At 48.8% G+C, this 26,602-nt stretch overlaps 1 protein-coding gene across 6 annotated transcripts in view; it reads right to left on the bottom strand.

Moving 5' to 3' along the window:
- Positions 1-26,602, bottom strand: part of CACNA2D2 (calcium voltage-gated channel auxiliary subunit alpha2delta 2) — a 587,011-nt gene that overhangs the window by 240,487 nt on the left and 319,922 nt on the right. For all 6 annotated transcript variants that reach the window (XM_073352554.1, XM_073352555.1, XM_073352560.1 and 3 more), the window contains one exon: positions 127-186. In XM_073352554.1, coding sequence (XP_073208655.1) covers positions 127-186 — 60 coding nt within the window. The remainder of the gene's footprint in view (positions 1-126; positions 187-26,602) is intronic.

Below are 26,602 nucleotides of genomic sequence, written 5' to 3'. Positions count from 1 at the left end.
TTCAGTGGGGTTACATGCTATGAGTGGGTTAAATTCTACCCTGGGAAACAAAGTGCAAGAGAGAGACACCCAGAGATGAGCCCATTAAAAAGGTTGCGATGCCTGTGAGGAGAATCCAGGCCTTACCCTGATGTTGTCCTGCCAGCGGTGGGCTTTCTGGAACTTCTCAGCCGCACCAGCGAGTCTCTGCAAATAAAACAAAAGAGAAGAAGTGACCCCAGAGAAGAGAACATATTTTGCAATAGCTAGGACACAACTGATTTAAGCTCATCCCACCCCAGGAGGGCACTGGCTCCTATGGGGCCACTGACACCAGGAGTTGAGCCTGAGTCAAAGATCCAGGCTCTAGATGGGAGCTAAAACAGGCTCACCTGCTCTGTGGATCAGGCACAGTGAAGGATGCGTCACTCTCTCTCTCTCTCTCTCTCTCTCGATCTTACAGCACATGGTCCCTCCTCAGAGTTCCAGGCTGAAAGTAGCTTCCATTGCCCCCCTGGTGCCCATCACTAACTCACAACGAGAGGAGGAGAAGCAGCATCCAAGGTGCTGTGAAAAACCTTGCAATGGGATTCCTCCCCTCGTTTCCAGAGAATTCTTGGAAGGCAAGAGGGAAGAAGGAACCCACCCACTAACCACAGCCCTTGTCTACACACACACACACATACGTATGCTGTCTAACTAAAGCTTTGATATGAAAATGACTCCATTAAAAGGGTGCAAAGGGCTGTCATTTCAGTTTAAAGCATGATTCTTGCTGTTTCGCCCTTGTCAATTCCTTACTGACTTAAGCGGAGCTGAAATAAGCTACTCACAGTGAGATAAGCGTCTATACAAGGACCTGAACCAGTTTAACTAAATCCATACAGACTAAGACACTGCTCACTTTGCATGTTGATAAGCCTAGCTTTGCAGTCATGACTTAGGACAGGAATTGAACTCAGGTTTCCAGAGCAGACTGAGAGGGGGAAGTTAGCCACAGCCAACACTAGCTGCTGCCACTCTGTAGGACAGTCCATAGCCCCTGGGATGGCGAGGAAGTTAGTGTCTCTGTCCAGAGCTGATTAATCCTCTCATGTCACACCAGATTATTTTTACACCTTGAGTGCAAAAGCCCAGGAGAGTAAGCTGGGCAGCACTGAGCTGGTCTGGATCGCACCAGTTGTTCCCATGGGCTGCGGAACGGGGAGAGGAATCAGGGAAGATATCTCGGCAGCTCTGGCTTTAATCACTGACTGCAGTAGGGAGGCTCCCATACCGAGATGGCATTTAACAGCAGCCTGATGAGGTTTACTGAAAGGACAGGTTAAGCACAGACACTGGAGCCAGCTCCTTTCTTCAGAATGTACGAGATTTTAAAATAATATCTCCGTATCCAGAGCAAGAGGAGAGTTTTCAACACAATTGAGTGCAGCACCAACATCATCCCTGGGAAGGGAAGCAAGAGGCATGGCCTGGCACGATGGGAGGTGAGGGGGGGGGCAAGGTGTGCTGTCTTCCCACTCAGCTACGTCACCCCATGCAATGCGGCTGGCCCGGCATGTGAAAAGTGAGAGGAACAAGAGTTGTGCAAAAAGGGGGTGAGCAATTTCTTTGTTTACCGCAAGAAAACAGCATGCAGCTACTCCATTCACACTTGGGTGGAACACGGCTGAGGGATATCGCTTGGGGCTGTCTAAAGAAAGGTTAGGCCCAAATTTTCAAAGGGGTCTGGCAGCAGTAGGTTTTCATTCTGAGACACCATGGGCCTGATTTTCAGAAGCGCTGAGCAGCTATTGCTCCAGTGGCCGCCCCTGGGAGCTCTTGGTGTTCAACACCTCTGACAGCCAGCCCTTGTGCCTCAAATGGGGCTCCCAACCGAGGCACATGAATTCGCTGGCCATCTGGGGCGTGTGAATAAAAACTGATGGGGACTAGGCAGCAAACCCCAGCACCTGAGAGAGAGCAGGGGCATCAGGCGGCTCTTCGTCCTTCTGCTGAGCAGCCAGCATTGGCCACTATCAGAGACGGCAAAGCAGGTTAGATGGACCATTGGTCTGCTCCACTATGGTGGGGAGGTAGGGTACAGGGGCTAGATGGTTAGTCTATAGTGGGGAGGGGGGTATACGGGGTCAGACTGCTAGTCTTTTCTGGTCTGATAGTGCTCTGATTTCTATCTATTGTGAAGCTGAGGCAGGGTGGGGCTGGGGAAGCTGGTTGCATGTGCACCTGGAGTTTCAGATACAATCAGGGCCGGATGAGCGCAAAGTGTAATACAGACCATGCTACCAGTGCTCCCAGCGTGTACTATCCTGGGCTGGAAATCATTAGTTTTTCCTTGTGGTAGGATCAAAAGTCTCCCTCGAGAGCCAGAACAGAGCTCTGCCACCCCCGTCCCAACACAAGTGTCCACTGGGCAATGTCCTCAGCCTCTCACCTAACCTCTGGGTTCGTCTGTCTTCCCCACTGCCTTGACTCCTCTCTACAGCGCATGGTGACCATTACGGCTCCTTTCCCGAGAGCCTGGAAGCCACTTTTCTCCGATACCCTTCCCTGGATCAGAGGAGCAACCGTCACCATTGGGCTCTGATACTGAGCTGTGAATTGCCAAGGCAGGGAGTGGTAACACAATGGGCGGCCTTTACTATCCCTCCCCTTTAGCTGAGTGCCCATTCTGGCCTGCTCCTCAGCAATGCTGACCCAGAGAGCCCCCATCCCACCCTGGGCCGCTGTTTCCTAGGGCTTTCCCTCCATTCATTTGTGTATCTCCTCTCATTCCTCCGCAGCTTTCCCATTCCCTGTCTCTTGCTCAGCTGCATACGGGTGTGTGGAGAGCAGAGTTTCTGAGACAGCCGGCAGAGGACGGGAGAAGGTCCCTTCAGCTACCAGTGCCTCAGATGTCACAGGCCCATTGTGTGATCTACAGCATGGCAGGGCAGGAGGAGAAAAAGAGATAAAGGAAAGAAAGTGAGGCGAATCAATCTGTATAATAAAGCACCGAGAAGTAGCTGTGGTCGGCTCTTTTAATTGAGCTGAAAGGTGCAAATGTCAAGAGCCCGGAGATTTCCAAGGGAGATCAATTCTGCATCACTAAGTAAATTAAAAACAGAAAGCAAAATAAATTACACAACCTCCCCGCACAGCCCGCTAGCCCAGATCCAAGAGCTGTGTGCAAGCAGGGCAGGTATGAGGAGTGGCCCCTTTCCAGATGTGCGTGGTGAGTCCAGCCCAGATCTTGCAGGGCCACAGATCAGATGAAAAGGGCAAACACAACTGGCTCTGTGTGTGTGTGTGTCAGATTGGGGTGTGGACTTCAGGATCTGCCCCTACCTGCCCTTAACAGCACCAAGGAAATGGATCTGACTTCTTACTACCCTCATCTATCAGTGCTAGAGTCACACAAAAGACTGGCTTCCCCAGATAGACACTTCCCCATCTTGCAGTGGTGATGTTTCCCAGGTGATGAGCACCCTAAGTCTGATCGCAGGTGCATCATGCCTATCGTTGCAGCCTTGTAAAATCAGACACACCCCAGTTGCTCACACGCAGCTATTGGCTTTATGGGATTCTCAGGGAATACGTGCCATACATGTCTGAGCTCAGATCCACGGACTAAGTGGCTAATCCGTAAGGAGGTTAATTAGCCATGAGGCTACCACAACAAACAATACAAGAGTTTGTGAGATACATCAAGGCAAAGACATTGCTCATTGCAGGTCCTACTACCTACATACAGGTTTCAGAGTAGCAGCCGTGTTAGTCTGTATTCGCAAAAAGAAAAGGAGTATTTGTGGCACCTTAGAGACTAACCAATTTATTTGGGCATAAGCTTTCGTGAGCTACAGCTCACTTCATCGGATGAAGTGAGCTGTAGCTCATGAAAGCTTATGCGCAAATAAATTGGTTAGTCTCTAAGGTGCCACAAGTCCTCCTTTTCTTTTTACCTACATACAGTCCTTCTTATGTGTTTACTCAGGCAACTGTCTGATTGATATGCCCCGATAACAGACAATGTCCGTAATGCCGAGGATCTCAAAGTATGGCGTGTGTACAAGAACAGTACAGCCGTCATTGGCATGGCATGCAGCAGATGCTTAACAGTGTACAGCCACCCTACGCAGGGTTTAGGGCAGGGAGTGAAGAACAATACTGTACTCACCCACAAGGTGAAAAGTGCTGGGTGATCTTTAATGATGACAAGTGGTAAAGGCCCCAGGCTGTTTTGCTGCTGTTATTCACGTGTTTTATTGAAAAATTATAAACAGACTAACAATGCGCAAGGAATCATAGAATCATAGAATATCAGGGTTGGAAGGGACGAAGAAAAAGCAAACAAAGTGACTTGAAGCAAACAGAACCTCTCAGTGAAAACCAGGAAGCTATTGAAATAACTAGTCCAAGGAGAGTGATAAAATCATTGCATTAATAATTCATTGTAGTAATAAGAGGAAGTTACTCACCTTGTGCAGTAACGATGGTTCTTCGAGACGTGTGTCCCTATGGGTGCTCCACTTTAGGTGTCTGTGTGCCCCTGCACCTCTAATCGGAGATTTTTGGTAGCAGTGTCCCGTTGAGCCCACGCATGTGCTCTCCCTCTTTTGTGGTCTGCCTCGAGGCTATTTAGCACTGCACGCCCTCACTTCCTTCTCTACCACAGAGCCCTGTAGAGAACTCCGAAGGAGAGGGGAGGAGGGCGGGTTGTGGAGCACCCATAGGGACACACATCTCGAAGAACCATTGTTACTGCACAAGATGAGTAACTTCCTCTTCTTCTTCGATTAGTGTCCTACGGGTGCTCCACTTTAGGTGACTCTGGAGCAGTACCCACCACTGGAGGCTGGGACTTCGGAGCGGAGTCTTTTACTACAGAGAGTACTGTGGAGTCGAAGATGGTGTCAGCGGCCAAATCTTCAGTGATCGCATAATGTTCTGCAAAAGTATGGACAGAGGCCCCACTCATTGCTCTATAGATTGGGGAGATAGGGATATCCCTATGGAATGTGATTGAGGTAGGAACTGATCTCTTGGAGTGCGTATGGATGGAAGCAAGTTGTGCCCTTGCTAAGTGATTAATGCAACTAGAGACCCGTTTGGATAGTCTTTGAGGAGATATCACAGAGCTTTTGGATCTTTCTGTGGACGAAAGGAAGAATTTAGGGGATTTCCTGAAGTCCTTAGTCCTGTCCAAGTAGAATGCTAATGTCCTTCTAATATCTAGCATATGCACAATTGTCTCCCAGTTGTCACAATGCGGTTTTGGGAAAAAACAGGGAGATGGATCTGTTGATTCATATGGAAAGTGCAGAAAAAGTAGGGAGAAACTTGGGATATGGCCTTAGAATTACTTAAAAAAAAAAAAAAAGACAAAGGCTGTGAATGATGGGTGTGCCATCAGGGCTGCTATTTCTCCTATGTGCCTAGCTGAGGTGATGGCAATTAGAAATGCTGTTGTCATGGACAGGTATAACAGAGAACAAGTTGCCCTGGACTCGGATGGAGGTCTAGTCCAAGCCCTGAGAACTAGATTAAAGTCCCAGGCTGGAGCGAGTGGTATCACATGAGGGAAGAGAGTCCCAAAGCCCTTAAAGAATCTACGCATTAGTGGTTGAGCAACTTCCAAGTGGGAAGCCATTTTCGCCATGAGATGTACCTTAAGGGAGCTGAGCGAGAGTTTAAAATGTAGTGCAAAATCAAAGGGAGGAAAGATGAGGTCGGGTCTGTCCCTTTCAAATGGTATGGACTTGGAGTCGTTTCCATTTTGTAGATAGGTATGTGGGACGGCCAACGTGTGGTTGTGTTGCAACACGTGTTTCAGCTTGTCAGAGCATTCTGCTTCTAAGTTTTGGAACAAAGAAAGATCCAAGCCTGGAGGCGGAGGATCCATGGGCTGGGGTGAAGGGTCAGCCCATTGTTTTGAGAGAGCGGGTGAGGAATGGGCTGACGTCAGAGGAACAGGAGGGCATATTGCCATCTGTGTCAGGTAAGGGAGCCAGACTTGTCATAGTCAAGAGGGGCAATCACAATAACTCTCGCTTTGTTTTGTTGAATTTTCAACAGAATCTTGGCTAGGTAGGAAACTGGAAAGAGACATACAAGTGGGCCCTGTCTTCTGGGAAGATGAGGGCAACTGTCAGTGAATGTTTCCCCAAGCCGGCCCTGGAGCAGTAACAAGGACCTTTCTTGTTCCGATAAGTAGCGAAGAGATCCATAGGCCGGGTATCCCCAAAGGGTGGCTATATCTTGAAGCACCTCTGAATTCAGGATACACTCATTGTCATGATAAAATTCCAGCTGAGATTGTTGGTTGTCCTGTTCCGTATCCCTTGTAGACAGACAGCTGAGATGAGCACATTGTGATGGGTGCATCAATTCCAAAGTCTGAAAGCTGTCTTGCAGAGGGAGGGAGATCTGGCAGCTCCTTGGCAGTTTATACAAAACATACAGGTCACATTAAGTCCATCATAACCTTTGTGTGTTGTTTTTGATGAAAGGCAGAGTTTGTGCACAGGCACTCTTGACAGCCCTTAGCCCCAGAAGAGTGATGTGGAAGGTCATTTCTGTGGAAGGCCATTTGTCTTGAATCTTGTTGGTGAGCTCCCCAGGGTATTAGGGAGATGTGTCCCAGGGTGGTGAATGTGGGTAGCGAGAGGAATGCTCTTGCTTGTACTGCATCAGGTTGGAGCTGATAAAGTCCAGTCACTGTACCGGGGTTAGTATGCCACTACAATGAAGTGAACCTTGGAGAATACCCTGTGTGGAGCAGTCTGTACCTATAATGATCCTGCCCCAAAGGTAAGCAGTAGGAAATCTCCTGTACAATGGTTGTATTGAGATATGGCAGTAGGCACCCTGTAGGTTCAGGGCTAGAAATCAATCTCTTTGCTCTAGAGCTAGTCCTAACTGCTGTGAAGTAAGGTAAGGTGACTTCTGAGTGGTGCAACAGGTGTATAGAGGGCAGCTGGTGCTGTAAGATATCATTGTTCAGGCCCCCGACCAGCTCATCAAAGTGCTTATAAGAGGCAGTTTGAGAGGTCATGGACTGGGGTGCAGACTGTTCTCACATTTGAGCCCTGGGTCTCTTACACTGTGGCTCATAACAGCACAGAGATGGTGAGTATTGAGAAGATTGTGATCTGTGGTGTGGTTGAGAGGTATATCTTCTCTTCTGTTCCACAGTGTAGATTCCTAAGGAGTGTAGTGAGGTCCAAGAATCCTTCAGGATGTCGAGAGAAAATCTGTCTTCTCCACAAAGAGTTTGGCCCTTCAAATTGGAAGTCTGTAGATCTGTGGGCAATCTAGAGAGGTGCAGCGAACAAAAAACAAAAAAACCCCACAACCCACCTCAGTTCCACTGTCATGGAGACTGGGCGGGCAGCTGTAACAGCTATATCCAGTGGTGTCTCTAGGACTGGTCTGGCTATTAACTGACTTTCTCTAAGGATGGTCTGAATCTGTTCTTTTTGTGTTTCCAGTAATGTTTCAGAAACGTCCTGGGTTTCTCAAGATTAACAAAATTGTTTTGGCCATGACAGTTTGGTAATTTATGACTCTCAACGGTAATGTTGTCAATGAATACGCCATCTTGCGAAGCCTGATCATATGGAGTTGACTTGGCATTATGTTGCTTGCTTCATGCATTAACCACATCCACTATGATGGAGTTGGGTTGCGGATGTTTGAAAACAAAGTCTGCCTCTTTGGGTAGAGATGTAGGGTTGTTTTTGTTTACACTCTGTTGCTGGTTGGTGCGATGGAGGCTGGCTCTGCCAGATGATTTTGGTAGGATCTAGAATCAGCTCATTAATTGGGAGGACAGTTCTAGATGAGAAGGTAGCGTGAAGAACTTCCACCAACTTGTGATGTGTATCTGCCACCTCCTGTAAGGGAATCTGCAGCTCGTCTGCCACCCTCTTGGTGAGATCCAGAAAGTTCTTAAATCTTCACCTAGTGATGAGGGGTGGGTGGTACAGTCTCATCTGGGAGAGATGAGGAGAAATGTGCTGAAGAGGTAGTTTCCTCTTCAGGTGTTTGCCCCCCACCCTTTCCTGTCCTGAAAAAGCTTTCTCCTGTCCTGGCTCAGGTGCTCTCCTGCCCTGGCTCAGGTGCCAGGCTGTAGCAAACCATCTGGTGGACTCTCCCTGAGAGACACTGGAGATGGTCGCACCATGTGTGTGTATATACCCGAAGAGTTACAATATGGCCTTGGGAGGGAGAGGCAGGAAGCCAGGCACGGGCGGTTGGCATGATGGAATTGGGAATGACCCTTGTAGTGTGGTGGTGGGCCACCTTGAGGGGCCGGGTAATGATCTCCTCCTGGCCAGTGTCAGATTTGTCAGTGCATAAGGGTGCCGCTGAGTGGGGTATTGGCAGTATACAGCCCAGTGCTAAGAGTGATTCTGAGTGCCGGGATGTGCTCAATACTGGGGTCCTGGTACCAAGTAATGGGGATTGTGGTTCTTCCCCAATCATCAGGTCTCCAGGATACCAGAGCTCATGCAGTACCATGGGTTCATTTGGTACCACAGAGGAAAGTCCGTTGTACATTGTCACTACCGATAGTTGGGCAGAGCACTCCCTAAATGAGAGTTTTGTCCAGTACAAAAAGTTTGTGGTGCCACTTTTTTAGAGACGGTATGGTAATTGTCTCTCCCTGGGTACTGAGGCCAGAGGTCTCCAGAGTATCAGAGCACCCGTGTTACCATGGGCTCATCCAGAATCCCAGAGGAGCGTCTGTAGTCTGTATCAATGGTTGGGAAGGTGCAAAACACTTCCTAGATGGGAGTTTTGTTGCCTCTGGTACCAAAGGGTTTCTCTATGCTGCTCTTTTAGAGATGGTATGGTAACTGTCCCCTCTTCTTAAGGGACGGTACCATTGCCTCAGAGCATGAGGGTGGAAGCCTCTGGTGTCTGGGTGCCGAAGCAGAGCTGACAGCAGGACTTCTCTGTGTGTAACTGTGCCCTCTCGGGTGCAGTAGTTGCCCAGAGTAGAGCTCAGAGCAGCACAGAGCTCACAGAAGCCCCTTGTCCATGCAGAGAGCAGACCTCAGAGCAGGGCAGAGCTCACAGCAGGAAGCCCCTTCTCAGCTTTCAGCTTCCAGAGCTTCCCTGCCGAACCAGAGCGGCAGCTGAGCTCACAGCAGGAGGTTCCTCTGCTGGTATTGGCCTACCGGTGGCCGCTCTGGGGAGCCCCCCTGGCTGGCCAGCTACTGGGGATGGCTGCGGAGATGGCTGCACTGGGGAACACGGCTCTGCCTGGCCAGTTGCTCGGAGGAGCCTTTCCAGGGGAGTCTGCTGATGGCTTCCCCCCCACCCTTCACCACTCGACCCCTTTTGAAGTGAAGGCTCCGGGGATGATCCAGGATCAACACCCACCGGAGTCTCCTGCAGACTGAAGTGTTTTCTCGATAGGGAGTGTCTGCCCATTACGGGAACTGACTCCTGGCAGGAGAGGCACCGCTTGGAGCAGAGAGCGCCAGGCAAGCCCCTGGGGAGGGGATGTCATCCTCTAGCAGGGAGGAATATGCAGAGGATATATATTTTTTTAAAACTGAAAAAGAAAATAATTATGAGTCTACTAGATGCCTGGGTGCGGGGAATGCCCCCAGACAGGGAAGGAAAGTGACCTTCTTTTCCTTTTTCTCTTCTTTTTAAACCAAAGGAATGAAGTAAAATAAAACAAAACACTAGCCTGAGTACTTGTCCGGAGAACAAAGGTAACAAAACAAACACTACTTATGCTAATGACACAGATAAGGAAGGGACAACTGCTCTGGTTCCAGCGGTAGAGAAGGGGGTTCGGGGGTTCGCAGGAGCAGTGCTAAATAGCCTCGAGGCAGACCACGAGGGAGGGAGAGCACATGCGCGGGCTCAAGGGGACACTGCTACCAAAAATCTCAGATTAGAGGTTGAGGGCACACAGACACCTAAAGTGGAGCACCCATAGGGACACTACTTGAAGAAGCAAAGAATGCTGCATTCATGCTCAAAATGGCTAGTGCAATAGCACCAGTTTCCCGTACATCTGTCAGTGCCTCTTTACATGGCCCATCAGCAAATATTTCACATTTGATCACTATACTCACAGCACCCTGGCACCCACACTGACTCACACGGGAGTTCTGCACATTAATCCAGATGGGAAATTTGGGCTTTGCTAAAGGCTCATTCTATTCTGCACATTCAGTTCAAAGACAAGGGAAAGGCACTTGTCTACAAAGCCTTTGTAGGATGTTCCCAAGCTGTTACTAAGGGAGCAAGAGTCAAGATGCTAAGTGACTCATTTGGTAATTTTTTGACTTCTTGTACAGAAGATCCAGAAAACTGTGACCTAAAATCATTTCCTGGGGGCATTAACACAATAGGTGCACGTGACTCTGTTTGCTATTATATGGCCAATTGTTTTCTTTTAATGTTGCCTTCCACAGCTTAATTGGGATCCAAATTGTTCCATGTAAAACCAAATAAGATGGCCAGGGGACTGCTGAAGAGCACTAAGCTTTCCTCGTAGAGTACCAACAGTGGAGTGGGCCAACTGGCTAGGAATCACTCCCAAGGAGCTCCTATTTTAGCCTCCTCCAGAAGGCAGCAAGAAAGTTCGCTATTTTCAAGAGAGGAGAGAATTTCCCACAGTTAGATCTGAGACATGTTTGAAATAAAAACATTGGGCCAAATCCCAGTCCCATTTAAATCAATGGGAGTTTTCCAATTGCCTGGAATAGGACCATGGTTTCACCCATACTTAGTGCCACTGTTCGCATTGGGTTTGGGGCCTAGGTGCTCAGTGGTGGGTGCCAATATAGGAACCTGGGGCGATAGAAGAGTGACGGGTACCTTAGAAATGCTCAGATCAATACAGGCAAAGACACGATATTGCACCTGGCTAGGGGGCATGTGATGGGAGAACTGGTGGTGCTGCAAGAATCAGAGATAAGCACCTTGCAATGCTGTGAAAAGGAACAGGTGCCACCAAAATGTCAAGCCAGGGGAGAGTGCTTTAGCATGCAAGTAGGTGGGTGTTAATTGGGCCCTACCAGCCTCATCACTGCTAACAACCTCTGTTCTCCCACCCATTGCACTGTTTCTCTGCACCATCTCTACCTGTCCTGGCTTAGCAGCACTACAGATATATTCAGATACCCTCAGGAGAAAGAGAACAAACTTGAGAGGCAATGGGAGAAACCAAGCAGATTAAGGAGATGTAACCCATCTGCTTTAAAAAAGAAAAGAAAAGAAAAGAAAAGAAAAGAAACTCAGCCAGTGAGTTTCTGCCACGCACCAGGTCCTGATTCACAAATGTAACAGGCCGCAAATGTCACATTGTCAATGCAAACCCACGCTGATCATGATAATACACTGATGTGATAATTTTGATACCTTCCCATTACGAATTCCTCTGACTCTCCTGTAAACTGATGTGTAACGCAGAACAATTCAGCCACTGTTAATTCAGCCACTGGACGATGAGGAAAAATGTGCCAATCTTATCTCTACAAGCAAACAAAGAGGTGAGGAAGGGAAGGAGAATTCTCTTGCTCATCCCATGCTTCCTCTTCTCTGTCCATTTCTCCCGCTGCGTAACGCTACATCTTTCCAGCCTCAGATAGGCCATGGGAGGTAAACGGCCCTGCTGGTAGTCACAGGAGGCATTCTGCCGGTGGCGTACTGAAGCCTTGTGAGCAGCAGGCTTGGAAAGGGTGCAGGTGCCCTTTCCCAAAACTGGCCTCCAAGCACTAGTGGATATGGAACAGGCACGGGCCTAACCATGCCCTTGGATGTATGGAGACAGAGCCACAATGCATGTTAGCATCAGCTTGCCCGCCTGTGTGCATGGACTACACGCACGGATGCCCTGTCCAAAGACAGGTGCCGGCTGCCTCCACATGAGCCAGCAAGGTAGGTAAGGGTCTCCTTGTGCCCTCCCCCACTTTGCATAACTATAGCCATGATTTGACTATGTGTCTGTGTAAGCCTGCAGGACAACAGGGACATAGCTAATCTCTTAGCTAACAGGATGACTGATGTGACAGTGAGGTACCAGACAACAGGGACCCAAGGGCAGCAGGTGAAGCAGAACGTCACGGCCTGGCAGCATCGCACAGGCTAGGGCAGTCTTCTCCAGGCTTTAAAAAGCTGTCCTCCCCACCCCCTTCCCAGCATTAAGATGAACGCAATCATGACTCCCCTACACCCTGCCCCATGTCAGGACTTGTCCATTCCATGCTCACTCCAGCTGGGCCTTTGTGTCCCCAGGGGGCATGTCCCTCACTCGGGGGAATGCTCGGCTGGCTAGTGAAACTCAGCACTAATAATGTACACAGGCAGTCACAGGAAACACAGGAATTCGCTGGATGAGACTGAGACCCATTCAGCCCAGTATCCAGTCTTACACAGTGGCTGATTTCTGCTTCAGAGGAAGAAACAAGACCCCTGCAGTAGGCAGTTGTGGGATAATCTGCCTCTGCGGAGCTCCCGTCCTAACCCTCTACCAGTGACGGCCCCTTTTATAGCCTTCCAAAACACTTCTCTTTTAGCATTAACTACCCTAACTCTGGCTGTTCTTGTTATCCTTCTCAAGCCAATATGCAGTAAAACACAGCAGTATCTAGTTCAAGACACCTCCTTGCACTGCTGGCACAGAGTTCCTGGAATTAATTCCTGAAGCTGGGAGTTTTGCCCTTGACTTCAGTGGGGCGAGGATTTCACCCATTGTTTCAAACGCCAATTAAGGTGACAGGAGCGGACAGACCACAGGGCACTGATCTGGGGCTCTGGACACCTGGATTCTATTTCTGGCTCTGCCACTGGCCTGCTGGGTGACCTTGGGCAAACCTCGTCCTCTTCTCTGTGCCTCAGTTTCCCCAGATGTAAAACGGGAATAATGATGCTGCCCTAGTTTGTAAAGTGCCTTGAGATCTAGGGATGAGAAGTGCTAGAGAAGAGCAAGAAATTGTTAACAGCATTTACAATGCCCAGGCATTTAAAAGCAAGGCAACGAACAGCTATCATCATAAATCTTACATTATTTCACATAAGAAACTTACTTTATTATTGTCAAACATAAAGGAATGCATATTTCATCACAATACAACCCTCTCAGCTATAGACTTGTGCCCTGTTTCTCTTGTATTGTTTCATTTTTATCTTGTTTTTGGGATCCAAATATTTTCTTTCAAGGGATACCATTAAAGGGGAAAGATCAGTTAATAGAGTTATCAGCTGACAGTTGAATTTTGGGGGATAATGGGGGAACAGAATTCGATACAGGAAATTTTAACAGGAAAAGTGTGTAATATCTAATTCTGTTTGAGGACTTGCATGTGGGGCTGATAAATGTGCATCATTAACGTGTGTGTGTATCCAATCGCAGGACTGTGGCCATAGTTTCTGTGTTTCATTTTCCAGATGGTTTTGTGCCATGTTTATATGCTGAGATTGCTGATGGAAGAAGAACTGCTGATGAAAGAAAAGTATTTATTCTGAATTACAGTTAAAGCTGCAGTGCTGAAATATGCCACTCTTTAGACTTGATAAGAATACTGGGTTTGTTTATAATGGTGACCAGCGTAAGATTATGGATATCCCAAACTATTTAATGTGTTTTTAAAGTACCTAGATTTTGCAAACAATACAACAGAGAACTACCTCAGCTGGTTGAATAGCTTCCAACAGAAATTATCGATTTGACAACATTTTGTAAAAAAAAAAAAAAAAAATCTATATAAAGCATTTCATAGAATCATAGAATCATAGAATATCAGGGTTGGAAGGGACCCCAGAAGGTCATCTAGTCCAACCCCCTGCTCAAAGCAGGACCAATTCCCAGTTAAATCATCCCAGCCAGGGCATTTCGGTACATGAACCCATTCAATTCTTTTGTTTCAAAATTACTTTTTGTTTCAAAATGTATTTTGTATTATATTACCATGAGGGTTTAATAACAATTTTCAAATAATAAATAAAAAATAGTTGACAAATCTGACCTTAATTTCGTTGAGTCTCAGTTCCCCATCTGTAAAATGGGGATAATATCACAAGAGTGTTGTGAAGATTGATTAATTAATGTTTGTGAGAGCCTCAGATACAATATTGCCACAGAAACCCCCCCAAGGAAATTAACAATTCTATCTCCAGGGCAAGGTTTGAATAGCATTCAGTAAAATAGGGCCTAGGACCACACACTGAATGAGGAGAAAACAAAATATTACATAACTGGTCATTAACTGAGCACCATCTATCCTGTGCACCAAATGAACCAGGGGTCCTGTGAAAAAAACAGTATGGGATCATGTAATTACAGACTGTATCATAATGTATATGCACAAGAGGGCTGGAATTCAGGTTGCAAAGGCACCTTAATTCTGGAATTTCCTGACATTTGGGTACTTGACTTTGCAACTTTAATAATGTTCTTTTAACATAGCTTTTGTGTGAAATACATACATATACAAATAAAGTCTGATTCTTGGAAAACGTGAGACCTGATTTTAAGAGATGCTGCACCCACAACTCCTCCTGGTGGCTGGGGAGCACCCGCAGGACCACTGAAACCCAGCCATTGGCTCTGACATGTTGTCTGCTAATCAGATCCATCTTGGCCACACAATATTGCCTCCAACATATAGGCAATCAATCCTGGTTGGGTAAAGGTGATGGGAAATTATTTAGAAGTTAAAAAGCAAATTAGATCCTGATTAATGTTGTAGCATTAGAGACAATTCTAAAGAAAACAAAACAGTTACTTATTGGCACACTTGAGAAATAGCCCAATAGACTCTTGTTTATAGTCCCCGAAGTGTGCAGTGAATTGATTGGCACTCTCACTTTGAGAGACAGACTGTGACCCATTACTTTACCTCCTCTCTATCCACATGTCTGTTACGGCCAGAAACAAATAGACAGGACAGCTAGCAGGAGTGACACAGGCCTGGGCTCTGCAGTGATAAGTAGCCCTCTCTTTAGTAGTCAGATATAAATTGTAATGAAGGTGGATAAAGTGGACCAGTTGGTTCATCTGATCTGAAAGGAACTCAAAAAATGAAGAGGAAAAAAGTCTCTTCTGTGATCACTACAAAGCAGGATGTTTATGCAGTCTGTACTGGGACTTGCTACCTAAGCACTTCTAAATTCTTATTATCTGTATCACAATAGGGGCTCCATCAGGGAGCCAGGGTGCTTGGTGCTGCACATAGAATAAGAAGGTTATCCTTCCTCCAGGGAGTTCACAATCTACACGGCAGGATGCAGCAAGGGCAAGAGACAGACAAATGGGCAGAGGGCGTGGGAGGATGACGTAGCCATCAAAGGATGCATCGATATCGGCTTGCAATATCATCAGTCTTAAGCGGAATCAAAACTCACAATTCCGGTCTTCAAAAATAAATCAGACTGGCTTAAAAATCACAAGATTTTTAAAGAATGATAAATGTAGGTTATTTTTCTTTGCCCTCTTGTTTTTGATCTTTTCTTTTCAAGCTTATCTCCATAACTAAGGGCTAGAAGTTTATTAAAAACCACACCACAGCCATCTTAAAATCAGATTTAATCACAGGACTCCAGATGCTGGGACTTTAAGAACAACAACAAATATTGTGAGACGTACAAAATCACAAAATTGGGCAACACTGACTTGGCGGCTGCTGCAGCTTTCTGTGGTGGGAAGTTCCACAGGCTCAGCAAGCACAGGTAAAAAACCCCCAGTATTTCCTTCAATCCATTTCGGATATGTTTCCTTTTAACTGCGTCAGCCACTGTCTTGTTCTCGTGCTAAGAGACTAAATCAGAGAGCCCTAGTGACCGTCTCTGGACCACTCATTATTTTATATGCCTCTGTCCCTCCCCCTCCTTCCCTTTTTACCATTTCCTCTCGAAGGCTCCGACTCAGCAAACCACTTAAGCACATTCTTACGTTCCAGTGATGTCTGTGCTTTAGACTGAGCACATTCTGAAATGATTTGCTGAACAGGGGCCTAAACTATTTGTGTTTTCTCCCCATATTAAAAACTTTCTGTGTCCCAGCCATTTAAATCAGTGTAATAGGGTTCTTTCGCGCGTGTGTGTGTGTGTGTGTGTGTGTGTGATTTCATGTAATTAAAGACTGTGTCATAAGGCATATGCACAAAGGGACTGAATTAAGGTGGCACAGGGCCACCTTAATTCTGGCATTACTGAACTTTTGAGCACTTGACTTTGCAACTTTTATAATGTTCTTTCAGTGGAGTTTTGTGTAGGTACTATGTACAGCAGTTGCCACTGAAAATCATAGTTGCTAGTCTGCAGCTCCTACGGTGCAATCTTTTCTCCTGAATAGGGGAAGATACCATGGACTCTGCAGGTAACAGAAACAGTGGGCTTTTAGTTTTTAATGGCGGCCAGTATATTATATACATTTCTAATTTAATGATGGGAGGTGCAGGTGGTGAGCCTTGTACGATTCAGGTCAGCATTAGAGATCTCTATGAATAGCTGTAGTCTCACTAGCTAGGATAATATCATAAGGGGCACTAGCTTCAGGACATAAGACCAGGGTGAGTATGAAATTCCCCACCTTGGGCATGCTAATGCATAACTGTGTAGTATGGGGCAGTCTATACCTTCCTCAGAGACATCTGGTATTGGCTCCAGGCTGAGACAAGCTGCCGGACTCGAGGGAGTGCTGATGTGCTCCATAATGGCAACTCCTATGTTCCTACACAGAGCGTGTTTAAACCCTGATGTTGAGGAATGGACACAGTGCTCATGAAGTGCAATCGCACCTGGAGCTGCAGCTAGCCAGAGATGTCAAGAGTAACAAGAAGGGTTTCTTCAGGTATGTTGGCAACAAGAAGAAAGCCAAGGAATGTGTGGGCCCCTTACTGAATGAGGGAGGCAACCTAGTGACAGAGGATGTGGAAAAAGCTAATGTACTCAATGCTTTTTTTGCCTCTGTTTTCACTAACAAGGTCAGCTCCCAGACTGCTGCGCTGGGCATCACAAAATGCGGAAGAGATGGCCAGCCCTCTGTGGAGATAGAGGCGGTTAGGGACTATTTAGAAAAGCTGGACGTGCACAAGTCCATGGGGCCGGACGAGTTGCATCCAAGAGTGCTGAAGGAATTGGCGGCTGTGATTGCAGAGCCACTGGCCATTATCTTTGAAAACTCGTGGCGAACCGGGGAAGTCCCGGATGACTGGAAAAAGGCTAATGTAGTGCCAATCTTTAAAAAAGGGAAGAAGGAAGATCCTGGGAACTACAGGCCAGTCAGCCTCACCTCAGTCCCTGGAAAAATCATGGAGCAGGTCCTCAAAGAATCAATCCTGAAGCACTTGCATGAGAGGAAAGTGATCAGGAACAGCCAGCATGGATTCACCAAGGGAAGGTCATGCCTGACTAATCTAATCGCCTTTTATGATGAGATTACTGGTTCTGTGGATGAAGGGAAAGCAGTGGATGTATTGTTTCTTGACTTTAGCAAAGCTTTTGACACGGTCTCCCATAGTATTCTTGTCAGCAAGTTAAGGAAGTATGGGCTGGATGAATGCACCATAAGGTGGGTAGAAAGCTGGCTAAATTGTCGGGCTCAACGGGTAGTGATCAATGGCTCCATGTCTAGTTGGCAGCCGGTATCAAGTGGAGTGCCCCAGGGGTCGGTCCTGGGGCCGGTTTTATTCAATATCTTCATAAATGATCTGGAGGATGGTGTGGATTGCACTCTCAGCAAATTTGCGGATGATACTAAACTGGGAGGAGTGGTAGATACGCTGGAGGGGAGGGATAGGATACAGAAGGACCTAGACCAATTGGAAGATTGGGCCAAAAGGAATCTGATGAGGTTCAATAAGGATAAGTGCAGGGTCCTGCACTTAGGACGGAAGAACCCAATGCACAGCTACAGACTAGGGACCGAATGGCTAGGCAGCAGTTCTGCAGAAAAGGACCTAGGGGTGACAGTGGACGAGAAGCTGGATATGAGTCAGCAGTGTGCCCTTGTTGCCAAGAAGGCCAATGGCATTTTGGGATGTATAAGTAGGGGCATAGCGAGCAGATCGAGGGACGTGATCGTTCCCCTCTATTCGACATTGGTGAGGCCTCATCTGGAGTACTGTGTCCAGTTTTGGGCCCCACACTTCAAGAAGGATGTGGATAAATTGGAGAGAGTCCAGCGAAGGGCAACAAAAATGATTAGGGGACTGGAACACATGAGTTATGAGGAGAGGCTGAGGGAGCTGGGATTGTTTAGCCTGCAGAAGAGAAGAATGAGGGGGGATTTGATAGCTGCTTTCAACTACCTGAAAGGGGGTTCCAAAGAGGATGGCTCTAGACTGTTCTCAATGGTAGCAGATGACAGAACGAGGAGTAATGGTCTCAAGTTGCAGTGGGGGAGGTTTAGATTGGATATTAGGAAAAACTTTTTCACTAAGAGGGTGGTGAAACACTGGAATGCGTTACCTAGGGAGGTGGTAGAATCTCCTTCCTTAGAGGTTTTTAAGGTCAGGCTTGACAAAGCCCTGGCTGGGATGATTTAACTGGGAATTGGTCCTGCTTTGAGCAGGGGGTTGGACTAGATGACCTTCTGGGGTCCCTTCCAACCCTGATATTCTATGATTCTATGATTCTATAAGGCTGGTAGAACTGGCTTGAGCCAGAATCAACTGAAGGAAACCTTGGCGCAAGCCTTCCCCTGCAGCTCGGCCAATGCACCTCATTCCCAATCTGCAAACTTCCACTACTCCAGCCCTGGGCATTCTCAGCAGCTCAACCCAACCTGCAACACCCAGCGACACCTTTGCTACCACAGCACTGCTAATCCATCCACCTCAATCCTGACCTTCAGCTCCCCCTGCTATCCCAGGCCCTGATTCCCTATAGGGCTCTGCTAGTGTCTCTCAGTCTTGACCTGCAGCCCCCCCTTTCCCTCCCCCAGCTATGCCTGCCTGTGATGGGGCACACTCGCCTTGCACTGGAAGGGAAGGGGTTAATGCCTCACTGGGGGCTGAGGAAGCCACGCCCCCTTCACCCTACTGGGCATGCTCCAGGTGTACCAGTATAAAAGAGAGCAGCCCAGCTCAGGTAGGGAGGGATGCTGGCAGGGAAGGATGTGTGCCAGGAGCTCCTGCTGAGGACAGGTTCCAGCCTGTGCCAGAGGGGAGCAGAGACGTGGATCACAGTGTCAGACCCAGTAGCTCATGGAGCCTCAGGGAGCAGCTGGTGCTGGGGAACTAAGAGATCCCAATGGCTCCTGGACTACAATGCCTGAGACTGTGGTAGGAAATGTCCAGGGGCGGTGTCGGAGTGGTATCTCCCGCCGAGGTAAGCTCAGCATGTTTCGGTGGGACTCCCCACTGAGCTGGTAACTGGTTGTTCCACTGCTAGTAGGGGCCTGGGTCAGTGACCCCTGTGAACTCTTGCCATTGGGCCACACCGTCCTGACAGTAGGGATGTGTTTCTTGGACTGTGGCCGCTAGGCCTTACTGCCCTGAACGAGCGGGGTGTTTGCATAGACTCTGGCCATTGAGCTGCACTGTCCTGGTAGTAGGGATGTGTTTCATGGACTCTGGCCACGAGGCCATACTACCTCCAGAAGGAGGAAGACTGGAGTAGTTGACACTGCCTTCCGGCTGAAGAGGACACCGCAGTCCAGAGAGCGATGTGGGTCCCGGTAGTGGAGACAATGCAGCCGAGCAGACAATGGGCAAGACACCACCTGCAGAGGGCGCCCCACAGCTGAATGAGCTAATTCCCGGAGCAGCCAGCAGGAGGCACCACGGTGGTAAGCACAAACCGTTACACGTGGTGGAGAATATGGGCATGACCCCAGACCTGAGGAGAGGCCTGAACTAAGGAAGCGAAAGGCGGTGTAAATACCCCTGCGCGATTAACCTCCCACGCTAGAGAATCGCGGATCGTCGATGCTAGTACGGAGTCGGACAAAGTTTTGAAATGGCTGCTAGAAAGCCACCAGCAGAAGGCAGCACAAAAACAACAACATAACGCGGAGCTGCTGCAACAGGTGACGAGTCACCCACAGGAGATGATGCGGGAGTGGGCTGCAAAACAGCAAGCACAACAGGAGAGTCTTGTTCGGCAGCAGCAGGCCCAACAGAAAAGGCTTGTTCAACAAATGGCAGCCCTGCTGCAGCCAGGCAAGCCCCCGGCCAACCCCCCAACAGACCCTGACCCAGATGCCTTACTGCCTGGGCTCCCTGTAAGGCTCACGAAGATGGGGCCTGGGGATGGTCCTGAGGCCTTCCTCCTCACATTTGAGTGGGTGGCCACCGTTGCGCGATGGCTGGCAGGACACTGGGCTACACTGCGAGCCCCTTATTTAACAGGGCCAGCCTAGGCAGCCTACCATAACCTGGACCCCCAATACGCCCTGGACTACAAAACAGTCAAGGCAGCCATACTAGACCAGACCGGCATCAGTCCAGAGACGTATCGGCAGCACTTTTGTCAGGGACGGTATCTGATGGGGGCCAGGCCATGGGCGGTGGCTCAACATCTCCGGGACTACGCTTGGCGATGGCTAGAGCCCACCAAGCAGTATGGGGCACAGGTGGCAGAGACGGTCATCCTGGAACAGGATCCGTGACAGTGGGATACGTTACTCCCAGCCTTGTTGTTTGCTACGGGAGGTACGCCAAGCCTCCACAGGGTTTTCTCCATTTGAACTCTTATATGGAAGACAACCCCGAGGTATCCTCGACCTCCTGAAGGATGGCTGGGAAGAAGAAGAGACCCAGGGAAAGGGGGTCGTCCATCATGTCCTACAGTTTCAGGAGAGATTGCAGAAATTGGGAACCTTTGCTAAAGAGAACCTGGAGCAGGCACAGCAGAGTCAGGCCCTACATTACAACAAGGGAGCCAGGTTGCGGAGCTTTGAACCTGGACACCGGGTCCTGATCCTGTTGCCCTCATCTGAGTCCAAATTTTTGGCTCAGTAGCAAGGCCCTTTTGAAGTAACCTGGCGGATCGGCCTGGTTGATTATGAGGTTAAGCTGCCTGGTCGGCAGCACGAAACATGCACATACCATGTAAATTTACTGAAGGCCTGGTGCAGTAGGAAGACATTACTGATTACTCCCTACCCTCCTGAACCAGAGCTGAGACCCCTGGCAGATGAGTCTTTGAACATGGGACAGTAACCACAGGAGCAGACCTTAATCTGAACCAGAAGGAACTACTCCAAAGACTATTGCGGTCTTACCCAAAGCTCTTGTCAGCATGGCCCATCCTGCTGATGGCCCCCATGAACACTGGCCATTGGGCCACACCACCCTGACAGTACGGGTGTGTTTTATGGACTGTGGCTATTAGGCTGTGCTGCCCTCAGTGAGCAGGGTGTTTGCATAGACTTTGGCCATTGGGCTGTACTGCCCTGGTAGTAGGGGTGTGTTTCATGGACTCTGGTTGCCAGGTCGTACTACCCCTGGAAGGGGGAAGGATTCAAGTTGTGGGCACTGCCAGAGGGCAGTGTCTTGAAGAGACACCGCGGTCCAAAGAGCGATGCATGTCCCAGTGGTAGAGACAATACAGCCGAGCAGACAATGGGCAAGACACCACCTGCAGAGGGTGCTCCACAGCTGAATGAGCTAATTTCTGGAGCAACCAGCAGGAGGCGCCACGGTGGTGAGCACAACCCGTTACACTGCCCTGATACTGTTGTGAGCAGAGTCTGCCAAAAATGGTGTACTGGTGGTGGGTTATTCTTTTCATCTGTCCCAATAGGGACAAGGATAAATCAGTCACACTCATTTTTACTTGCAACTGAAATCCAGGATTTGAATTCAAATTGCCAGAGTCTGGGAGAGTGGCCAGCTCATCCACGGTGCCACCTCGCTCCCTCTTAACTCTCTTCTCTGAAGAGCAGATGAACGGTGAGGAGAACAGGATTCCCATGGCGCTATATGCAACTATTCAGGACATCCACATCAATACCAAATGAGTTCATCATGAATAATATTATCATGATTAATACAGCTACAAGATTATTGGTAATCCTTAATAACGATTAGACCATTATTTTTAAAGCGTTACCGATCAATCAGTCCATCTCAAGGGGTGCCCCATGCACAGACTGCAAGACACCTGGGAGGCAAGCGGTGAGCTAGAGAGAACAGGGAAGGAGGCTGGTGCTGCTGACAGCCATGCAGAGAGAGATCTAGCGCTGGGTGGATGACACGGGTGAGGGGGACCGGGGCAGGAAGGGGAGAGGGGTTGCCAGTGCCACATAGCTGATCTGCAGAGAGAGCAGACACAGTTTATGGAGAGCGACACGTAGCACCCTCCAAAACTGGAGGTGGAGAAGGGTTATCAGTAGGCATACGCAACATATGCGGCTGCGTAGAGCACCCCAAAATTTCAGGCACCACCCTCGTTGGCTGCGGCATGGATACCTCTCCGGCCCCTCCCCTGCGCTGGGCCAGCAGGCTTCTCCTGACCCAACGCGCTGGCCCCTCCCCTCCACCCACTCACTCCTCAGCTGGGCAGCTGAGGGCTCCAGCCAGGGGTGGGGCCTCAAGGAGCCAGGAATGAAAGTTTGCATGTGAGTGAGCAGGAGGAGCCGGGGCCAGGCAGGGGGACCAGACAAGGCTGGAAACAGAGCAGGGGTGGATACCCGGACGTAGGGAAGAGAGGGGGGAACCGAGCTCGGTGGGTAGAGCTGGGCACAGGACTTCAGGGTCAGGGGGGCGGAGGAGGAATCAGGCTGCGGATGGCTCTGGGGAGCTGGGCCAGACAGGGGGGCAGGCAAGGCTGAGAACAGAGTGTTTGTGTGTGTGTGGGGATACCTGGAGGCTGGGAGCTGAACTTGGGGGTGTGTAGAGCTGTTCATGGAACTTCGGGGGGGGGGGGGGGGGAAGAAAGAGGAACCAGGCTGGGAAGGGAAAAGAGCTGGGGGGGGGGGTTCTTTGTCTGGCTCAGTGAGCAAGCAACAGATGCACTAGGGTCTCCTGGGGAGAGCAGCTGTTCCGAGCAGCCCCCCACTGTACCTGCACCTTTCCCCCTCTTTGCCCACATGCCCTGCCCACCAGCAACTCCCTGCAATCTCTCTCCTACTGTCCTTTTCACTCCGCCTCCCTCTTCTCTGAAGTTTAAGCCCAGATGCGGATGATCCCCGGGCTGGGAGGAGGGAGAGACGCGCACACACACACCCAGGCTGGGGAGGAAGGAAAGTTAAGGGAAAATAGAAGAAGGTGGTGTTTGCTTTTCCTGCCCATTCACAATATTCCAGTGTCAACAGGAGGAAACTGACACTAAAACAATGGGAGGAGGGGGATGTACCTAGAGCAGAAAAGCAGCAATCAGGGCTGCAGAATGCAAGGGAGGGGGCGACCTCTTAGCTGGGGAGGAAGATGGACTTGCACTGGACAAGGCTGGAGTAGCTGAAAACTTTTATTTAGGGAAAAGGGACATGATTTTTTTCTTGTGGATCCAAGTATCTCCAGGGCTGTCTTTCAAGCTGGTAGCATTTTGAAGGAGGGAGAGTTCTAAACTGTGCGGAGTTGGTGGGATTTTAAAGGTCCCTTTAAGAATGCAGCATCTTCTTCCTCACCCGTGGGAAAGACCTTTTAAAAATGGCCTTAAATAATCGAAAACAAGAGCCACTGTTCAAATGACACTTGGCTGGTTATGGCTCCAGCCCCACTGTTGAAGCATTGTTGAAACTGCGCTCTGAGTTATACCCAGTACAATCCCACTGAGCCGTGTGTGGCAACGAGGTGCATAAATCAGGGCAGAAAAAAAGACTGGTGCCTGAATTCCTTTTCTTATTAAACTGCACACACCAAGCACCTCTTTACTTTTCAGGATTAGAGGGAAATGCTCTATTTTAGGGAGAATGAAACGCCATTTGGGAGTTGATGGCCCACAGCAGTGGCAGGCAAGGCCCTGGATGACGGCTGGACTCAGCCACTGGTATAAGCTATTTTTTTTTGTCATTCAAATGGATTTTGGGTCATGGCTGACATCCCAGCCATCATGTAATACACTTCCCTGTGGCCTTTTGACATGCACACAGAGGTATCTCACTGCCAAGTTCCTATCCTAGGAAGGGGCGGGGAGAGAGGAGGCTGCAGGGTGATTTCCCACCTCCATGCAGCCAGTGGCCTATGCTTGCCACTGCCACGCTGGAGCCTCCACATTTATTTATTGACAAAATTTGCAGAATTTTAAAATACTGTGCACAGAATTTAATTTTTTGGTGCTGAATTCCCTCAGAAATATGGGGTGCCAGGCAGTTGGGGGAGGCTTGAGATGGGTGCTGGGGAGTGGTCTGTGGGTGGGAGATCGCTGGCTATGATCTGTGGTGGAGATCTCTCGGTGAGGGGCCAGTGGGTATGGGGATTGCTGGGCATCAGGGGGTGAGTGATACTGGGCAGTGGGGCGGTATAGCAGGGCACGCTGGCAGTGCAGGGCTGGGTTTGGGGGCACAGGTGGGAGGGAAGTGCAGGGGTTAGGGGTGAAGGCAGCACAATTAAACAGTTTTTAATAAAGTGCATGTGGCAAGTTATCAAATCATGTAAGCTTATGTTTGTGTTGCTAAGAGCAAGTCAGGCATAGGGGCACCAGTTTAATAATACTGCATACGGCCCCATAAATCCTAAGGACGGCCCTGAGCACAGGGTAGAAAGGAACAAGAGCAGGGAGAATTAAAAAAGAAACCGCAGAACTCAGGGACACAGGACCCCAGAGACTGCACCCGCCAGAGCCCAATCCAGGTGGCACAGAAATCCAGTTCAGGTTTCCTCCACACAATGACTACAGTTGGAGCCCATCAAGGGTACTCTAGGAATCCAGTTCCAGTCTCCCCCACAGTGGCACTCTACCCAGAGCCCATATAAGAAAGATAGAAATCCAGGTTAGGTTTTTCCTTTGCCTGGGGCAGCACCCAGAGTCCATTCCAGGAGGCGCAGTAATTCAGGCCAGATTCCTCTACTCCTGGGGGGCTGCACACAGGTTGCACTCCAGATACATCATAAAAATACACCCTAACACCTCTTGCTTTCCGATGTAAACAGAGCCAGCCTGTGCCAGAAGGAGGCAAACACACAGACAAAAGGTTGAGGCTAATACGAACATCTCTGGATTGCTCTGGGACATACCTAACAAACAGCACAGTCAAATGACACATGTATAAAGCACCTATCATTCAGCTGTATCCCCAGAGGCTTGACAAAGTACAAGCCCTGGAAGGAAGAGAATTTCCTTCCTTGCCCCGGGAGCAAGGACGCCCTGGGAAATGTTCAGCTTTGGGGGTATGAATATCTTGGCCACTGTTGTTCACCCAGGTAAATGGCTTGATTTGCTTGTATGTATAGTATGGAGGCAAACACTAACCCAAGCCAGATGTGGCTATTCCCTTCGCAAAGTGTTTCCTCACTACAATGAACACATGCAGCCAAAGCCCATACACTTGGATTTTCAGAAGTGCCCAAACCCCATTCACACATCATAGGAGTTAGGCACTGTCAGGAGACCCATGGGAAGAGCTGCCCTGGGGAAGCCATCTGCAGCATACACAAGCTTCATTGCTCCTGCAAAACCCAGGGACTCTGCTACATATTCCTGTGCACTGTCTCCTGGCACTTAACTACTTACATATACACAGCCACTTAATTCCCTTAGACCCCTTTGAAAATCTCACCATTGTCTACAGAGAGGTTCATGCCCTCCACAAACAGACCAGAGGAGATCACAACTAATGGGACAGACAAATGGAACTGCCCTCCAAAAATGAATCAAAATTCCATTAGAAATAGCACTTGGTGCACAGGAAACACCTGGTTCCTAGTAGAGCTGAGGGTGTAGAATTGCATGGGATGCTCACTTCCTTCCTCACATCAGTAAGAGCCTTCAAAGAGACAGCCAAGGCTGAGCTGCCCACTGTCCTCCCAGTGGCCAGCCCCGAGCACTGCCCCAAGTCGTGGTAGGTGCTTCCATTAGCACCACCATGATGCCCTGGTAGGTCCGGCACACCTAGAGAGCAAAACTGTCAATTGCAATGATCAAATATCAATGAAAAGAATATTAGAGGCTTTAAAAATGGGAACGTGCTGGCATGAAATATCTCCCAATTCACCCAAATGAAAGGGCTCAATTTTCAGCATGCTAATGTGCGTTGCCTTCCCTGACCTCTGCGCTGGAAGGAGCAGAATTAATTTTTTTCCAAGAGAGTCGCTAAAGGACTAAGTATCGGAGATTTAGAAACTAAAAATCTTGAATTTAAATGAGTCCTGCAGGTCATAAAAGGTCAATAATAGACTTGGGATTTACTGGTCTTTCCAATTCCCCATGGCTGCAGATAGCTGGATGCTAAAGAATTGATGGGTTAGATTTGGGAGGGTGGAGGGGCTGCATAGTTATTTACTGCATCCTGCCTTCTTTTTTATTCTGCACGCTTCTCCTCTCATCACCTGGGTGAATCCAGCCTGAGCTCTCTATTCAGAGACAGAGCTCCAAGTCAGGCCAGGATTAGGGCATATCAGGAAAAGCAGTGACTCAGAACTTGCAGACAGTAACAAATGGAAGCCGCTAAGTTTCTAGAATCGCAGAGAAACTCTACTGGAGCTGAGCAGACTCTCTCGTTGGAAGGCCCAGAAAGGAAAGGACGGTAAATAAAACTAGTCCGAGACCAAACAGGGAATAGCATTTT

Source organism: Lepidochelys kempii, chromosome 7 (assembly GCF_965140265.1).
Source record: "Lepidochelys kempii isolate rLepKem1 chromosome 7, rLepKem1.hap2, whole genome shotgun sequence".
In the NCBI taxonomy this organism is placed as follows: domain Eukaryota; kingdom Metazoa; phylum Chordata; order Testudines; family Cheloniidae; genus Lepidochelys; species Lepidochelys kempii.
The sequence above is the reverse complement of the archived record's forward strand: the minus strand, read 5'-3'. Positions and strand labels throughout refer to the sequence as shown.